Source organism: Anopheles funestus, chromosome 3RL, assembly GCF_943734845.2.
Source record: "Anopheles funestus chromosome 3RL, idAnoFuneDA-416_04, whole genome shotgun sequence".
Classification (NCBI taxonomy): domain Eukaryota; kingdom Metazoa; phylum Arthropoda; class Insecta; order Diptera; family Culicidae; genus Anopheles; species Anopheles funestus.
The window spans coordinates 19,298,766-19,316,823 of NC_064599.1; the positions used below are offsets into that span (position 1 = coordinate 19,298,766).

At 41.9% G+C, this 18,058-nt stretch overlaps 1 protein-coding gene across 2 annotated transcripts in view; it reads right to left on the reverse strand.

Moving 5' to 3' along the window:
- LOC125771071 (cuticlin-4) overlaps positions 1-16,276 on the reverse strand; it is a 38,474-nt gene extending 22,198 nt beyond the window's left edge. Inside the window, exons 1-3 of one of the 2 annotated variants that reach the window (XM_049441277.1) lie at positions 16,205-16,276; positions 14,918-15,434; positions 393-453 (exon numbers count right to left, since the gene is read on the reverse strand). In XM_049441277.1, coding sequence (XP_049297234.1) covers positions 393-434 — 42 coding nt within the window. In that variant the 5' untranslated portion in view covers positions 435-453; positions 14,918-15,434; positions 16,205-16,276. Of the gene's footprint in view, positions 1-392; positions 454-14,917; positions 15,435-16,058 lie in introns of both variants that reach the window. The other variant, XM_049441278.1, reaches the window with a different exon arrangement.
- Positions 16,277-18,058: the final 1,782 nt, after the last annotated feature.

Sequence of the window (18,058 nt, forward strand, 5' to 3'; positions counted from 1 at the left end):
ACGTAGTCGTCCTTTTGCGGATGCTTATCTCGATCGCGCTTCCAACGGGACAACTTTGGTACCGCCAGCTCGTGTGTGTGCACTGTTACGAGTGCTTCCATGGGTGGCGTCTAGGGCCGGTCGAGCTTGACTTTAATTGACGTTCCAGCTAGACGATCGATTCGGTTTCGACACGCAACAGGAAATTAAAATTATATACACACACACAGAGATACTCTCTCATATGATGATCACTGCAAAGAGGAAAAGACTTGCCGCTCAGCATGCAACTGATTGTAGTTTGATGAATTTCAAAATATGGGCCAACAGCACTTTAACGCAACGCCAAACACTTCAACAGCTTCCTCAAAAAAAAAAATCGGATCGATTCGCTCGGTCCAGTTTTCACTTACCAAAACGTATAGTATCGTGCTAACTATCGAGTGTTGCTCCATGTTGATTTCATTGAGGTGTCTGAAAAGAAGAAACAAAAGCGAAAAAGGAAAAGATTAAAAATAATTCACCAAACAAAAAACAGTGTTTAAATTTGGTGTGTTGCAAATGAATTTAAAGGAAATGATCAGCCATTGAAAGCGAACCGAGAGAAAGCCGTTTGTGCTATGAAACTAAATTTGGCAAGAAGGAAGAAGGCAAAGTCTATCATTTCCTTATTTTAAACAAGATCTTGTACTGGTTTTTCGTGCTGTTCAGAAATGGTATCGACTTATAAATATGTAAACATCTTCTTTGGCAGAAAGAGAATAAAATCTTTATACGATTTTTTATTTGCTTTCATCATTTAATTGAGACTTTCGATCGTTAGTTTTCGAATCGATCTTTTTTAATTTCCTTCAGGAAAAAGGGGAAGGAATGGGGTTTTTTCTCCTGAAACCTGTTTTCAAAGTGAGAAGAAAAGCTAATTTGTGCCTAAAATATCTCGCTTTTAAACAGATGCAACAGAATGTGACTAAATTTGATTGCTTTTAAAGCAGAACGATCAATACGGAGTAAAAAAAACAGGAAAAAAGTTTTATAAACAAGCCACATCTTTCTTCGGCCGTATTTCACTCGTTTCGATCCGGTACGGAACTGGTTTTGGTTCGTCGATTTCATTACGCTCTGTGTGTTTTGTTGTCGCGAAACGACATCGCTTGCCGCGACGATGAGATCATCGGAAATTTCACCGATACCGATAGTTGTCATGTTGCGAAAGCAGACAAATCGACTTGCGCATGATAAAACGCAACGCTGCAAAGAAAATGTGTTTTGTCATCGTATTAAAGCAACGAGGCGGAAATGATACGTCGAAGACGAAGGCGGATAACGTTTGTTTTTTCTCTCTCTTTTATGCGCCCCAAACCCCCCCAACGGTTGCACAGTGGAAAACGGAACCGGTTCGGAATCGGTTGGCAATAAACAGCACCCAGCTTGTGCTACATTCGGAAGTAGGAAATAGGAAACGCATTTCTTTCCACATTTTATGTTGCCCATTTTCCCAGCTTCCGTACCGAAGTACAGCGCGAGGTGGAAACAAGGAATAATCGGCATACGGTGCTGCTTTCATCCCATAAGGTGTGTGGAACATGTGGAAACGCATTTTTTTTTCTTCATTATGTTTCCGTTTTTCCACATTTCGTAAACAACTTGTGTGCCTTTTTTCGCCCAGCATCCGTACTGTGATGTGTGTATGAAATTTATGCAAAGCACCCACTCTCAAACCGGGTGGGAAGGAGAAGGCCTTCACCATGCTTTCACCACCCAGAAACGGTGCCTTTCCATTCGCCCAACTAGTGCACTCGATCTCATCACACTCCTTCACCGTGTTTGGCCATCGCGAATGTTTTGCCGTGCGTTTGCATTGTGGAAAAATTACCGGCACGTGTTGACGTAACAAAGCACACACGAACAAAGGCAATAAACAACGGTGTGCGTCTTGCTGGAGGTTACGTCTATCCGTGTGGAAGTAACCAAAAAACCATTAGACAGCTGCAGATTTGACTTTTATTCAATTTCGTTCACTTTATGCGGCACGCACTTAAGGAAGTGAATGTAGGTGACGATGGCACCGGGTGGAGAAAAACCCAAACACACATTTTCATTCGCAGTTTATTACCTGAAGTGTCTTAAGCTGTTTTTCATCTTCATGCAAGGTGTTTCCGCTTTCGCCTGCCATTCGCGGAAAATTCTACTGGTAACAAAGCTTTCTTCAAGGCACTCTGGGGAATCTATGGTTAAGCTCCATGTCCATTCTATTCGGGTTATGAACAGCCGTACGAAGGCCTTACAAGTCAAGCGAGCATGAAATGGAATGAAATTATTTCCTCACAATTTATGGCTCTGCTGAAAACACGGGATGGAAAAAAGATTACCCATGGCCGGCATGACATAAATCATGATCTGTATGAAGTATCGGAACAAAGCCAGTCCCTGCCATCGATGCTTAATACGCCCCAATAAATCACTGACGTACGAAGCGGCTAAACACCCAACAGCGCAAACATTCCGATCTGATAAACGGGTACTCCTTTGGCTACCATCACAAAAAGCGATCGTTTCATACCATGGTGAAGGTTTGGTTTGACCTCATGCAGATACAAAGCAAACGATACGCGATCGCGATCAGACACGATCATGCGGACCAACAAACAGGACCAAAAACCAAACTGGACACGGTTCAAACCATCGAAACCGTCTCGATGTAATGCCTTAAACGGTGCGCAAAACGACGATAGTTCGTGTCATGTTGCCGCATTTGATTGTGGTCGAAAGGTTTAGGGCACGAACTGGGACATAAAGCGGGCTAGAAATAGTTGCACACATACTGGAGCTACGGATAAAGCACGATTTGTCTTTCCTTTTTCTTTCTGCTCCTATTGCGTGTCGGTGGTGTATGAAAATGAGCTCCATCACGGTCCATGGGCTTAGGGTGCATGCCCTCGCCGTGTACGGACCTCGCCCATACGAAGCAATCATTACCCGCAGAATTAAACTAGTTTGCAATCGACGGGACGGTGTGAGAGAATTTGCAACACACAACTTATTCCGCTGACAACAAGGTGAGCTTAAGCTGATCGGGTTTTGTTTCAAAATTAGACGGTATGACGCACCTTTCGCCAAGGGTTCCATCTTTTCGTAACGAATCGATTAAAGTGTGCGTAATCGATCGTATGGTTGTGAATAATAGAAACGATCGGCACAAACGTGCAACTGATCCTGATTTGGGTTTTCATGCTCGTAATAAATAAGAACGACCTCCCAGCGATCGCGGAGAAGTGGTGAGTGAAAGGACTTTTTGCAAAATAAATTTAAAAATCTGTGTGGGTGCCCTCGCTGATGGGAAAAGGGAGCGTTAATCTTTAGTCATGGTACGTTCGCAAATTAATTTTCAAAACCTTTTTTGCTGCTTTTGTTTCTCCTTTGCTCGTAAATTCCATCACAGCCAAGTTCCATATGGTTCATAGTCCATCAGATTCAATGCACCGCCACGGTATAAACACCATCGTGAAATTGCATTTTAATGCATCGCTTAAGGGGGTGTGGTGTCTCGTACATTTGCAGGAGATGTGCAAAAGATTTACGAATGCGTGAAAGTGAAAGGAGTTAATGACTGGAACGGAATCGGGTGGGAAAGGAGCTGGGTTGTGGTGTGTAGCGTTTGTTAGGATTAGACGACGGGCCAAAGCTTTATTTGCGGTTCCGGGCGGATTCACCCTGTGACTCCCTGGCTGTACGGTAACCGACTATTTTTCGCCACTTCCCTTTCGGAAATCGAAAACTATTCGTTGATGTTCGTTATTGTTTTTTTTCCTTCTCCATTTTGTTTGTATTTCTCTCTGTAGTTGCTATTTTGTCCAACAACGAAGATGATTACAAGGGGGGAAGAAATTACGTCGGAAAAGGGGAGGAAACGATGTCCACTAACTGATTCTCTTTTCTCGCTTTTCTCTCGATCAGCTTATGCAATCAAGCTTGTTTTCTTCGATTGCGACAAACTTGTTTGCTTGCGGTGTATTATTTTCATCTGCCGAAGCGTAAATTAAAACATCAACTCTCTACTTGTAATTCCGTTAATTGAATTTTGGGGGTTTTTTTCGTGATAATCAACTTACTATTTGCGGATTCGAAATAGTTACTCAACACAATTAAGCACACCTTGAAGCTTGAAGCTGTGTTTTCTTTGGAGATTATTACTATTACGAAGAAGTGAAAGACTTATTAGGAATTTTTACGCAAATAATATTTTTTACTACATTTAATAAGAAGCTTTAAAAATTTTGTCATTTAAAACAGTATATTTGATTAAATTGATTTAAAAAAATCGCGTTCACATCAGTCTGGTAGCTTCAAATTTACAATGAGAAAACGTTTAGTACTGGTGATTGATTTTAGAAATATTTTATTCTGAAAAGCTTAATTCTTCTACATTTTACTTAAATAAAGCTCCAACTTTTCGATATCTTTTGTAAACACCAAAAAATAAATACACCTGTTATTTAACTGCACGTTATGTCACTTAACTTTAACCAACATTTGATCAATTATCAGAAATTTGAAACAACAAAAAATAATCTCGGTTCATCTTTGAGCTACTGTTGACGATTGTCAATTATTGACATTTTGCCTCCACCAAACAAGCGGTGCAAAGTAAGTTCATTATTTATATAGAGTCACACCAAACACGCACCAGCACAATGGTATCTTAAACACAAACACGTTCCCAAATTGCCGTGCGAAACTACGGCCAGCGTCAACGATGGCCTTAATAGTTCAGGATCCATCCGTCAACCAGAGCGTCGAGCCACGGCGCACAAACACCAGCGTTGCCCTATAAAGCCGCTACGTTCAATGTCAATTTTAAACATAATTATGATGTGATTTTGCCACGAGATGAGATAATCGCCGGTGCATTTGGCTTCGGGAGCAGCTTCAGCTATGCGCGCGCACACCCGAGCACGCTTTAAAGCTTTATAATTGTCATGAAGGCCGGACTTGGGAGAAGAAAATACAAAAAGACTACTAACCGCGCGTGTTCCCGCAGCCACGCAGACAGACAGACAGATGCGCCGTTTAAGTGCAAAACTTTTTGTAGACTAAAGATCAACCACATCGAACGGAGGTAGAGATGGATGAGAGCGGTGTCTTCATCTGCCATGATCTCATGCGTTGTGGCTAAAAAATAATGCCACTGTCAACCGGGTCTGATGATTGGGAAGTGTGTGGCCTTTCGTGTGGCTTTGGGGTGGGTTTAGTTTTTTAATTCGTAGTAACATTTCTGGCGCTGTGCAACTTTGCTGAGACAAAGAAAGAAGACAGACGGACAGAATTGTTTCCTTCAGGCGATCGTTTGCTCTTCGGCGAATGGCCTTTCGTTGGCTGACGTTTGTGGAGTTTATCGGAGTGAGCAACAAACAGTAGACGCATGTTTAATTATTTATCTTCTATTTTATGTTGAAAGATCTCCTTAATTGGTTTGGATTAAGATTTTATTTGTTTAACATTTTAACTTTCAATAATTTTAAACGAAACAATTAATGCTTTTAGATCGTTACATCAACAATTAAAATTCTCCAATCTAATGAAATAATATGTATATCCTACAATAGTAAAAAAGCAACACAAAGAACAAGGAAGTCGTGACAAACAAATACCCTCCCCGTATCCAAACCATTGATGAGATCCGGACAATTGCTTTCCAAAACCTCAAGAAGACCCCCCGAGGAGGGACCTGTCTAAGTCTTCTTTTTTGTGTGTGTAAGTGTGCGTTCCTCCTGTTGCGTGTCAAGATTTATGACATCACCGTCGGCACGGTTGACGCTGATGGATTGAACAACCATCGAACCGTGTTTGCCGGGTGTTTGCGAGAGTCACTCGGCTGCATAATTACAACCCGTCCGATGCATAAGCAGCCCTTGTTCCGGAAACTATCGTCACACCAGCTAACAGTACATTGGGACACCGTTGTTTGTGCGTCGTTTTTTTTCTTCCTTTCCCAGTTCCCGGATTAATCGATCGGTAGGCCGCAAACAGCGATAGTTGATTAATGTACAATGGCCTAAAGCGGTTGTGGCGAGCGTCTATTCTACAATTAGCATTCTCTCTGCACCATCCTCGCAACTCACTTACCCCCAACAAGGGAAGTTAATGATGGTTTTTTTCCTACCTTGCTTTATTTATTACCAATTTACGTTTTGCTAGTGACGCCACAAATAAATTGTGCCGTATAGGATGCGTCACATAAAGTAGTCGCTGAAGATGATTTCACCTTCCGCAAAGTGTGCGCATCCCGTTCATCCGGTTTCGGTGTGCTAATCGTACGATGAGGTGAACATTGATTGGCAATAACAATAGAAATGCGAGGGGGAAATATACCCGGCAAAACACCTTAGCGCTTTGGTGAATATCATGCAAAACCGAACAGCTTCCAGTTGTGGTGGCGTGTGTGAAAAGCAAAAAAAAAGAAGGTATTTTGGTATAATGATAATGATGACATAATTGCTGATCTCATCGGTACAGCTGGTTAAAGGGTGTCAAGCCGTCATTCATTCCTCACACAAACTCACAATGCATTAATCATGTTGATCGCTTTCAATGAGCAAATTTTTGGCAAATGCTGATTTGTGTATTATGATGGTGATCCATTACAATTCCGGTTCGCCTCAATTGCCTCAATTTTGCAACGTATTTAAACGGTGCCGAAAATGTGTTCCCCATTTTTGGTCGATTATTTGCTCACCTTACTGAGTACTGTAATTGCTCCCGAGAAGAAAAAAAGGATTTCATCAAACACACCGATCAAACATCGATCGGTCTGATTGCAAGTGTATTTACTCGCCTTTCCTTTTGAAACCATTTTCTTTCGCGAGTTTTGAAACGCGTGACACCTTTTGGTGTTGCGTAATGGAGCACATACAGACGTACAGATTATCACCGTAGATTGGAAGCTGGTTCCAAAAATGGAGACCATTTAATGATACCGTGAACCCGATGCGAATGGTTGTTTAAGCTCCGACGCACTACAAGCCCCAACCGACACACCCTCACAATGAAGAAGGTCTTCGGGTTGATTTTTTTCAGGCCGTTTTTTTTCGGAGATCCCTTCCACGTGCAGCTGCTTCACGATGACCTCGACAACCTGTTCGAAACAGAACAGCCCCAAAGCGCCTCCCTCGGAAGGTGAAGTGTCAAAATGTAAACGGAATCGTGCTCGCCAAAAGTGGGTCGCCTTTTGATGACTTTACAAAATTGAAAAGTGTCCACCTCTTGCTCCGCTCCATGTTTTGCAGCGAGAAAAGAAAAACCAACATTCAACGCAACGAAAACCTTTAAGCTGTGACCTTTTCCTGTGACGTAGTCTCTTTTTTTTCTTCATTCAACAGTGATTAAAGGTTGTGCCGTTATCAAACGTAAGAAATCTTCTTTTCTTGCGAGATCTGGTCTCGGTGATCTTTCTTAAAAGATGAACCTAATTTGGCTAGATTGCGGCACACGGTCCGGCTCGCAGTCTCGCCGTCTCATAATGGTGAGAATTTGGTCTAATTAATTCCGTTACGTTTTTCTTTTGTGTATTAACGGACAGTTATTTGAACAAGGTAAAAGAAGAATGAGCCTTCTCCAGGCTTTAAACCTTTAAGCTAATCTTCTCCCGTTTCGATGGTGACTCTTCAGAAATAACTACACTCAAGTACAGGGAAAGAAGTACTTCTTTTGAAGGAAAGAGGTTCGTCGCTTACCGAAGTCTTTTGTGCTGTATATCACACCAATCACAGGACTTGTTCGAGCAAGCGAAACGAAAACGTTTCCCTCAAACATATATACAGAAAACTCAATGATCGGCTACAAACGATACAGCCTCCTGGTACAGCGGACTGATCCGGTGATTGTATGTTAATTGCAGATACAAAGCAACAACGTGCGGGACAGGAGAGAAAGAGAGAAAAAACAACAAACCAACACCCAAACTATTGTCAGATCTTGTGATCGAGCTGCACGGCACACAAACAGTGTAACGAATTGAAAATCCTTTTGATCGCTAAGAGACGCTTAAGTTCAGCCAATTTCAATGAGTTAACCACAAGACGGTCGAAGATATATGGAGCGTACTAATATCTATACAAACACAGTACGGCAGCTGACGAGAAATAGAACGCCGCTTTGTGAGCCATTCCATTTTCATTTGCGATTCTTTACAGTCTTTTAATAGGACACATAATCAGACGCGTGCCTGAGGTGCGTTCTTTCATATAAAAAAAAGTGAGGAGTTTGAAGTCAACCAAAAAAGCAAAAGAAAGAAGTCTTTGTTTTCTAACTGTATCTTGGGCTTGTACAGGAAAGAAAGGTTTTTAGTACAATGAAATTGGAAGCTATGTTAAATGGGCATGATAATCGTTGATGTTTGCTGCATGATTCTAACGCGAGACATACATCGTCATACGGAACGATGACGTTGGTAAGGGCCAACAAACTACCGTTGTGCGTAAAATTGTTCACAAAACTAGATCAATAGGGACAATGAAGGAAGAATGAAATACGGTTAGAAGCGCTACATCACGACGGTGATGTGATTTACTGATTGAAATTAGATGCGTTTTTGACTAATAATGGAAATAGAGACAATAATTCTTTAAAAAAAAACTTTGATAATAAAGTAAAACAGTTAGAACTACAATCATATTCCAGTTGAAAAAAGAGCTGATAAATATGTTAGAGAAATACGTAAGTCACATTAATAACATTTAAAACTAGACATTAGCAATGAAATATGACTCATTTTCAACACCTTCACTAAGTAGAAGGAAAAAACTTTAAGAATTATTGTACAAGATTACATAAATTTTTCAAACTATTTTCAAGAATAAGGCATTGATGAAGTGTATATAACCGAAAGCGGCATATTAGTTCAATCGTTAATCTTTACAAATTGCTACAATAACATAACTCACTCCCAAACCTTCACTAACCATAAATATTGCTTTAAATAAGCCGATCGGTATGCAGCACTGTGGCTCGTAGCTGTAATCCAAAGAAGATGGCCGACAACTTCATCGTACTACTTACGTAAGGACAATCTTCCAGAAGCACAACATAAAAGCAAGTTCTAAAGCAAACAACCCTATGCAGCACGACCGTAGGAACCGTGCCGTGTTCCGGGAAGTGGCATTTGCATAGAATTCTCGTTTAATGCTAGTACCACCTTTTCCTCGATAGGGCAGGAATGCTGACGAAAATGTGTGCAGCACCCGCCATTAATTGATATGCAACCCGTTAGCAAACCTATCGAAGAGTGCCCCTGGGTGAGTGCCGGTTTGCGATAAGAAATGTGTCAACCTGGGCTACGATAGAGAAGAATGATCGTTCTTCACAATGCTCCTAACACGAGCCGTTTGATAGTGGATAGATTGACAAACCGTAAAGAGAAGAGAAGAGAGAAAAAAAACTATTTAATCCACGATTAGAACTCCATAATTATGTTGCTTCTCATCTGCTCCACCCTTGTGCTTTAGGCTTTATTCTAATTGATTTTTTGTTTTGATTTTCAACGGGCTTCCTTTTGCTCTCATTTCAACCGATAAAGCAACACACCCAGAAACAGAATGCCGGACGATCGAAGCGATTCATTAAAAATTTAAATATTTGCCAAATTGTTGTGATCCCAAAAAATTCGCGCTCGGCGCCCTACAAATCTAAAGCGTACCGACGCCGGATGTTGGTGGTTTGCAGCATTTTTACAATTTCAATCCTGCATTAAAACCACAAACTCCGAAATCGATGCCTTGCAGATCGTGCTGCTGATCTAAACCCGCGCCGGGCTATAAATTACTGGTTTCGATTCCGCACTGGATGACGGTTGGCTGGACGCTGCGGTAGCGTCTTTTGTACCGCATACCTTCGGAGCTTGCGAGATGGAACGGGTGGGCAGGTACAGTCGCAATACAAAACTATAATTTGTTAAATTTACAACATTCGCAACACTCTCGTCGGGTTGTTGCTTCGGGAATGCTGCGGTAACTGGGCCACCGTTGGTTAGTCTAATGAGCGTACCGGGTACCTTTTAAGAAGAGGGCCCTTCTAAGCCGACCAACACACATACACGCGCGCGCTGTACCATTAATAATTGACTCCGATAGGGAGTTTTCCTTTTTGATTTGCGGCCATACTCGCATGATCGTCGATTAGTCGTGACCGAACGTTTGAACAACGGCCCTGTAGGTCGTACCTAAACCGATAGACAAAAGCTTACTTTACTAGATGAAGGCTCTCTCTCTCTCTCTCTCTCTCTCTTTCGTTTTTGTTTTCTTTCTCTAACGCACGTTTATCTTTAATTTGAACTGACCTATTTTTAGTGTTTCCTACTTAACGCACAAGACAACATGAAACGGGAGGAAAGCGAGAAACACTGTAAAGTTCGACCTTCCTGGACGAATGGAGACTCGATCGATCGATCGATTCGATCAGCGAGGGTATGCTTAAGATTGAAAACATTTTTTTTATATTTGTTATCGATGAACGGTCGAGTAAAAGCGATGGGGGAGAGGTTGTGATTTGTGAAGAGGAAGCAATAATTAACCACGAAACGTGAGCTCTGTTGAAGCGAGCGTAACCCCGATCGATGGCTCATCCGAACGCCGAAAGTCACCGAACGAAAGGTCGATGCGGTATTGGTGGAGAGACGAGCAGGATGTATCGAGTTGATTCGAAAATTGCTTTGTCCTCGTTTGAAGTCTGGGTGATCTGTTTCACGTAATCGCATCACAAACGATGTAAGGAAAAACTTCTCTCGAAATGTTTTATTGGAAATAATTCTTTATTTGCTACTTAGCTCATATTTTGACGTATTAGTTGTACAAGCAAGGAAAATATTTTCCCTATCTACACTCCAATGGTTAGCAAATACCGTAAGAGTGCAATAAACTCCCACCCAACACATAATACGTTGTGAATCGGTATTATCTCACCTTATGCTACGTTTAGCTGTTAGCACGTTGCATTCCCCAAGGTCTCTCGGTGTTTTTGGGAAAGAATTCTTTCACCCACCAGCGTCCCAATACGCACATCTGCTGGTGAAAGCTTCCATTCCCAACCATATACATGAGCCTGACCGAGGCGAGAAACGTATCGAAGCTAACCTAGCGGTACTGACTACGCAGCACGCTAGCACCCCATTCGGATTGGGAAATCGGATTTCAATTTATTTTCCATTTGCCCTGACGATCCGGTGCTGGGTACCCTTTTAGTGCTACCTTCACGCAAACGCAACTCGGCTAGCGAAGGCAGCGCACACATGCACACCGGTCAGTCTGTAGTGCGTACACCCCTGGCGAGCGAAGAGTATACGAAAAGTACGTTTGCTTTCAATGACCTCGGCGTACGCCAATGTAACGGATTCTTGACTCCGTGTCGAAAGGGGTTGCCCGGTACGCATGAGTGTATGGGTTTTTGCTCGTTGTTTTCTATTGCTCCCCTTTCGCACTCTCCGGTACGCTGAGTTTGCTTTTGCTAGCGATGTTATTATTTTGGGGTCGAATCATTTCCCCGGGACCCGGTGCACCGGTGCGCGGTTGAGATACATTGAGAAAAACTCAGCTTCAACTAAACGCTGGTTTGTGCTGGTTTCTTTTTTATCGTGACGTTTGATCACTTTTCGAGGTTATTTCGCACCAAAATTTGGAACGAGCATTGGGGGTAAATGAAGAATCTATCGACAATCGCATGTTTTACATACAAAAGACTTGAGTGAGCGCAAGCGACGAACCTCAATGAAAAGAATTTTATTGCTTAATGACAACTACGCTTAATAGCACATTTAATGACTACTAAAAGATTAATTTTCTACCATCGATACAATCGATTAATACCATCGATTATTGGGAAATTAAAATTCACCTTTCGTACACCTTTTATTGAAAGAATTTATTCTTGCGAAAAACACTATCTTCTTTTGCAACATTTAATATGTTCCACCCATTTCGGCAATGCATTCACGAGTACAAATCAAACAATTTAACCCTTCTAATAACCCTCGCTCGGTGGAGAAATTATATGTTAAACACATCTTCACCTTACTTGAAACATCTCTCATTGCCAAAAAAAAAACAGCTAAATGTCGGTGTGAATTATGGGTGTTGTAGCGCATAGTAAAACCTTTTTTCTCGCATGTTGAGAAAATGATCACACATTCATTCCATTTGCTCTAGCGTAAAGATGGTTGCAAGTTATTGCGAATTGCTCTGCCTGGCATCTGAACCCACCGTAATGAACCACCGGCACTCGCAATTTACTTCACTTCAAGCACATGTGCTAGGCTGTAAGGCTCAGATATCGAAAAGTATACATGAACGGGGTAGGGGAAGCGAATGGAGGAGGGATTTGTTTCCGACTGTAATGAAATTAACGCAATCAATATACCCCCTTTCCACCACTCCTCCACCTTCCTGCCCTTGGCTGGCGTGCAAATGAAGTAATTGAAGTGCGTCTACGAAACAACGAACATTCGTATTCTTGAGAATGATCTGTTTCGTGCTGGTTTTGCTTACTCCTACTCACACGATCAAACGATTACGGGCGTAAAAGTGCACATGTGGCGTGCGATAGAAGGCGAGAGGTCACAGACCAGACTGGACCGTAGAGTCGAGAAGAGCGGCCACGTCGCATTTTAAATGTACCACCACCATCGTGACGGAAGTCAGCTGAGGCTTGGTAGCGTGGGTGCACGTGAGCTTCAAAACGCCTCCACATCAGGCATCGTATAGATGAAGCTTAGTCCCTGGTATTGTAGCTTTTTAGTCGTTCGATGACATCATGGTGTACGGTCGGTTGTGAATGGGGAACGAGAAGTCCGTGAGAGTTGAAGGTTAATCGTCGCAAACGTAATGTGTCACGTTGATGTGTAGTTTACCTGCGATCGTTGTTGAGTAAGCTAGCGTCTTTCCCCGGGTACGTTATGAGTAGCGAGATGGAGCGAGGGTTTTTGTTGCGTATGATTGGATTTTGTGTGGGATTTTTTATCGATTTATTTTGCTACCCCACACAAGGAAGAAGACGATCTTGAGCCGAAGAATGAGTGTGCGTGCCAGAATAAATCACAAGCTCTGAAGTGATCTATCAAATCATTTGACTCATGTAAAGCACAAAACACAATTGCTACACAAAAGAATTACGCCATTTTACTTCGTGAGGTGTGTTTCTTTATCTCTTCTTTTTTGTTTGAGGCTACTACTTTTTATTACTAAATCATGCACGCAAATTTAGCACAACCACTGCCAAACGTTGATGCTCTTCACGACTTTGCTATTTCACCATGCACACACCTGGTGTCTAAGGTGGCCAATTTTTATATGATTGCCCCTCGACCTTGCCCATTCGAGGGCAGTGCAAGTGCTCCATCAACCTCTCGACGGGGAAACGGCTGGGAAGCAATAGAACGTTTCATGACGTTGAAAAGGGGAAAAAGTTCATGGGAACGAAAGAAAAAAAAACAGCACAGGGGCAAAAGAAAAAAAAACATGAATGGAGTTTATTTTTCTGCGCGTACAAGAAGGTCGCTTCACACTTTGGTGCACTTTGAGCGCACTATCATTCACAGCATGCACAGTTATGCTTAATATCCCATTGCATAACCTCGATTTTTTCTGCTTTGTTTGCTTTCTTTGATATAACAATTAATATTCTGCGAAACAACACATGCATTCCGGAACATGGCGGTGCCGGTTTTTTGTTATCCCTTGTGCTGTTTTCCACCCGATCGCATATCGTCGGAGGACGGGGAAACGAGCATAACGGAGCAAACAAAAAAAAAAGGTTAAATAGAGCGAGGAAAGTGATGCCGGGTGCCGATCTAGATTTGTTTAAAATGGTGGAACTGAGAAAACTCCCACAGCCTAACGTCACTTTTGCCGTTATGGCCTTAGACGGCGCCGTTAAACAAAAAAACAAAAAACTGGGATAGCAAAATCCCTCGGCAGTTGCACATTCGATTCGGCAGGAGCACATTTATTCGATGGCTATCGACACTTCGCATAACATCCTGTTCAGGAGACGATTCCGAAATACTAATCATCGCAGATTAAATAACACGGTTTCGAACCTGACTTGTGGCTACAAAAGGTACGACTCATCTCTATAAATGATCACTTCCGGAATTGGTACGGTTGCGTTAGGTAGGTAAGGATTGCCACACTGGTAAGCTAGTGCGTAATTCAGCCAACACGGTAGCACAGGGTTTGGTAGTCAGGTTTAAGGTCGTGCCAAACTGCGCCAACTGCGGGGTCATCTTCTGAGATCATCCTCAAATTATCCGATCATCCCGAACGATCGTATCGTTCGAACGAACGGGGTGAGCGTTGACGTGATTGGTATGTGTGTGCATGGAGTAAAAAAAACACATAACACCACATTAACATCTCCGCTTGTCCACAGTCCAGTCCCGGGAAGAGCTTAGAGAAGCGCTGAATTATTAACAATCGTGACGCCGGACTTTGCAGAGCATTGGCACCGATCAAGGTAAACTGTTAAAATATCAGGTTTATCTGTAATCGAATGCCTTTTAGAAGTTAATTTTAGGCTTGGTTTTATTATTTGGTGTGTATTTTAGCTACGGGTAATCCAACTTATTGACTGGTGAGCATCTCCTTCAATAGCCCATAATCATCCAGCGATCTTTAGATCGTACCAAGAAAATGAATTTTATGTGATGGTTAAAAACTCTTTATAGAATTGCTTATAATTGATGGGGAAGCCCTGTTATTGTTTGATTATTCTTCATTCTGAAGGACATTTTAGCAAGGGAACTATTCGTAATAAAAAAGGAAATAAACAAGCGAATGCCAAATTCGAAAGGAAAACAACCCGCCTGGCAGCAGCTTTCGCGGTGCGATAACCAGTAAACCATCTGGGTTGGCTTTGTGTAAGTGGACAACAACTCACTCACTTACAAGATACTTACTTTCCACTTTGTCGAGGTTATGCAACGCTTGTTTCGCTCCGTGCGCACCAAACGAACGGGTGATCGATCGGTGAACCGCGCCGTCGCGCTTTTCTTGCGCTTTTCTTGAGCTTTTCTTGAGCTTTTTGTGCCCTTTTTTACTTCGTGCTGCTGCTGCTGCTGTCGGCCGGTTTCCTTTGATGAGCACGAACACCCGAGAAGGGGCCGTTTCTCGAGGACAGTCGAAGAAATCCTGTTTCGAGGTGTCCTCCAGGCCCTGTTACTGAATTGCTCGCGCACACGCAACGCTCGTAAGGCGGCTCCTTTTTACGTTCCAAACATACAGACACAAAAAAAAGGCACACGAACACGTTTTGCTTCTTGATTGCTTCTTATCCGTTTGCACTATGCTTTGGCGCAACCACTGCTGCACCACGGAAACACTCTTGGCACAGGATAACGGAGCGCGATCACCTCACTGCACGCACATTTCTACACTTTACACTTGCATTTCCGTTTCCTTTTTCTCTTTCCTTTCCTACACAAACACCGAAGGAACGACAAAAGAGGAAAATAAATATTAAATTATGAAAAATGGGTTATTGCCACCCTGGAGAGGAACCGAAAAAACAGGCTAACGTGAAGAATTTATCGCCCCAGTCCCACCACTACCGAACGCTCGCACACATGAAACACGGACGGGGGCAAATACACGCACTGTACGGCACACCACAACGACGACAAACAGAACGGCGATATCTTGCACACGATCTTTGTCAGCGAACCGGACGGTTAAGGGCAAACAAACACGCGCAATCCAATCGACGACAACCTTGCGAAGGAACGTTACGCGTTCGCCGTACACGGAAATTCCCATACATAGATTCCCATACGCACGATGCCAGATGTTGTTAGAAGATGTGTGTTTTAAACTATAAACCGCTCCGTACCAGCGGGTGACGAAATTGGGAATTAATTTTTAAACACGGCGAACGAAACGGCACGCAGAAGATATATGAATAAAAGCAAACGCTTAATTTACTCCAGCGGAAGGACGAACACTGCGGGCGGTCACAAACAGTCAAGTGGATTGAAAATTTTTATCTCCCAAAAACAAAAATCTCGTGCAAAACTAAACGTTTGTTGGCCCTCCCGTACGTACGTTCACTCGAAGGGGATGAAAATTGTTACAACTAGAACACACACACACACACGGTGTCCGCGCACAGGGCACTGCAGAAAGGTACGGAGATCGCGAGAAGCGCGAGAAGAAAAATGGGGAAAAAATGTGTGCGCAGATCGACTTACTCTTTACCGCTACGAAGCTACGAACCGAATAAGTTTGTTGCGTTCGATCGAGAGACTTCAACGCGCCCGCAGACCGGAATACCTTGAAAATGTTGCCCATTACCATTCTTAAGCACGTTCGGTATGGGGAAAGGTATTGCAGTTGATGTGTTTAAATGGAAAAAAATTAGGTGTTTATTGTAAATATCAATATAAATATAAATATAAATATAAATATTAAATATTAAATATAAATAAACAAAACTAAATGAAAAAATTAATTGCAAAAGGTTCAAGAAAAAGAGATATAATTTGCAATGTACAAAGAATTAGTAATGTTTGCATAATCCTTATGCCAAAGTTAGTTCTTACATGCTGAAGGGTAGGTTTAATTTCAGAGCCGAAACCTCTGAAATATAGGAAAATAATAGTCTCAGAAAACAAAAGTATATTTAAAGCATGACATGACCGAAAGAATCATACTTTTTATGATAAATAATAAATAACGAATAAGTGAATAATTTATGTAAAATAAATATGTTTTAAAGTACATAAATATTTGTAAAATGTTAAATTATACTACAACACAGTATACGAAACTTTGTACTTTAATGCATGAGCTAAACACATTGAACATTGCTTGAATCGATTTTTTGAAAAGGCTGTGTTATATTCAAGCAATAAAGTAATCAAAATAGAAATTAATAAAAAAATTGACGTTGATGTTTACAAAAAACCATAACATTAAAATAAATTCAGTTCCTCTAGGAGGGTTTGTGATCGTTCTTGCATTAAACTCATCTGTTCGTTCTCTCTCCATCCTTCAGCGGCTCTGACACGGCATCTCACTTCAACCTTTACGCATCAAAATAGACCTGTGTGCATTTTAGATGAACGCTAGTGTTGGTGATACCTCAACAGTGTCCGTGCCGACTATGCACGCGCCGCTATAGTGTGATGGAATGTGTTGAATGGATTGCGCAGCAACATTATGCTATCGTGCGGTAGTGTTGGTGCGATGCGTTGCGATCGCTGTAGATTCAGCGGGATCGTGCATAGTGGGCTTAATTGAATTTGTTGCTTTTTCGGGCTTAAAATATTGCGTCCGTTAAGGAGGAATAATTTAATTAGAACATTTTCTAGGTCAAACCAGCTCAGTGCTTGGTGGAAGAAAACAGTTCTTTTTCACTGGTTATGCTAGGTGTGAATGAAGATGGTTCTTTACAAGAGTGGTTTTGTATCTTAATCAGGTTCTAATTTTCTCCCTTTAATGCACGATCAGTTTGAATGATGTAAGCTAGAATTAGGGCTTATGAGACTGATAGAAGGGAAATTAATGAGATTGATAGATACATTCCTAACGGAAAAAATCATTATTATGCAAACGAAAACCTCAACAAACCTTATTTACAGTTCTCTGCTGCTTCTTCGATTGAAATTGTACCATCAACAGTTTTTTTCAGAATATTTCGCCAACATCAAACACCACGAACACGCGTGGCATCATGTCGACCTAAAGCCCTCAATAAAGTACATTTGGATGCAACTTTTTTTTTTCGAGACAACATTTCAACCACGTCCTCGCCGGCATTGATCTGAATACTCAATTACTTCTGGGCGGCAGCAATAATAGTAGCAAAACGATCATCACACATCATTAGCGCATCTAAACTAATGAGCTGCACAGCATATCACCTCCACCTTTAGTGCGGTGCACTGAAAGAATCTTCAAATGGTCGAAGCACGAAGAAGAAGAAAAAAACAAAAGTGACCTTAATTCGATCGGCCTAGTAATTAGGAAACTTTTTCCTTCATTTACTTTCATTCTCCGGCACTGCACGGTTTCGTTCCAAGCTGTATGCAAAGGTTTTGCGG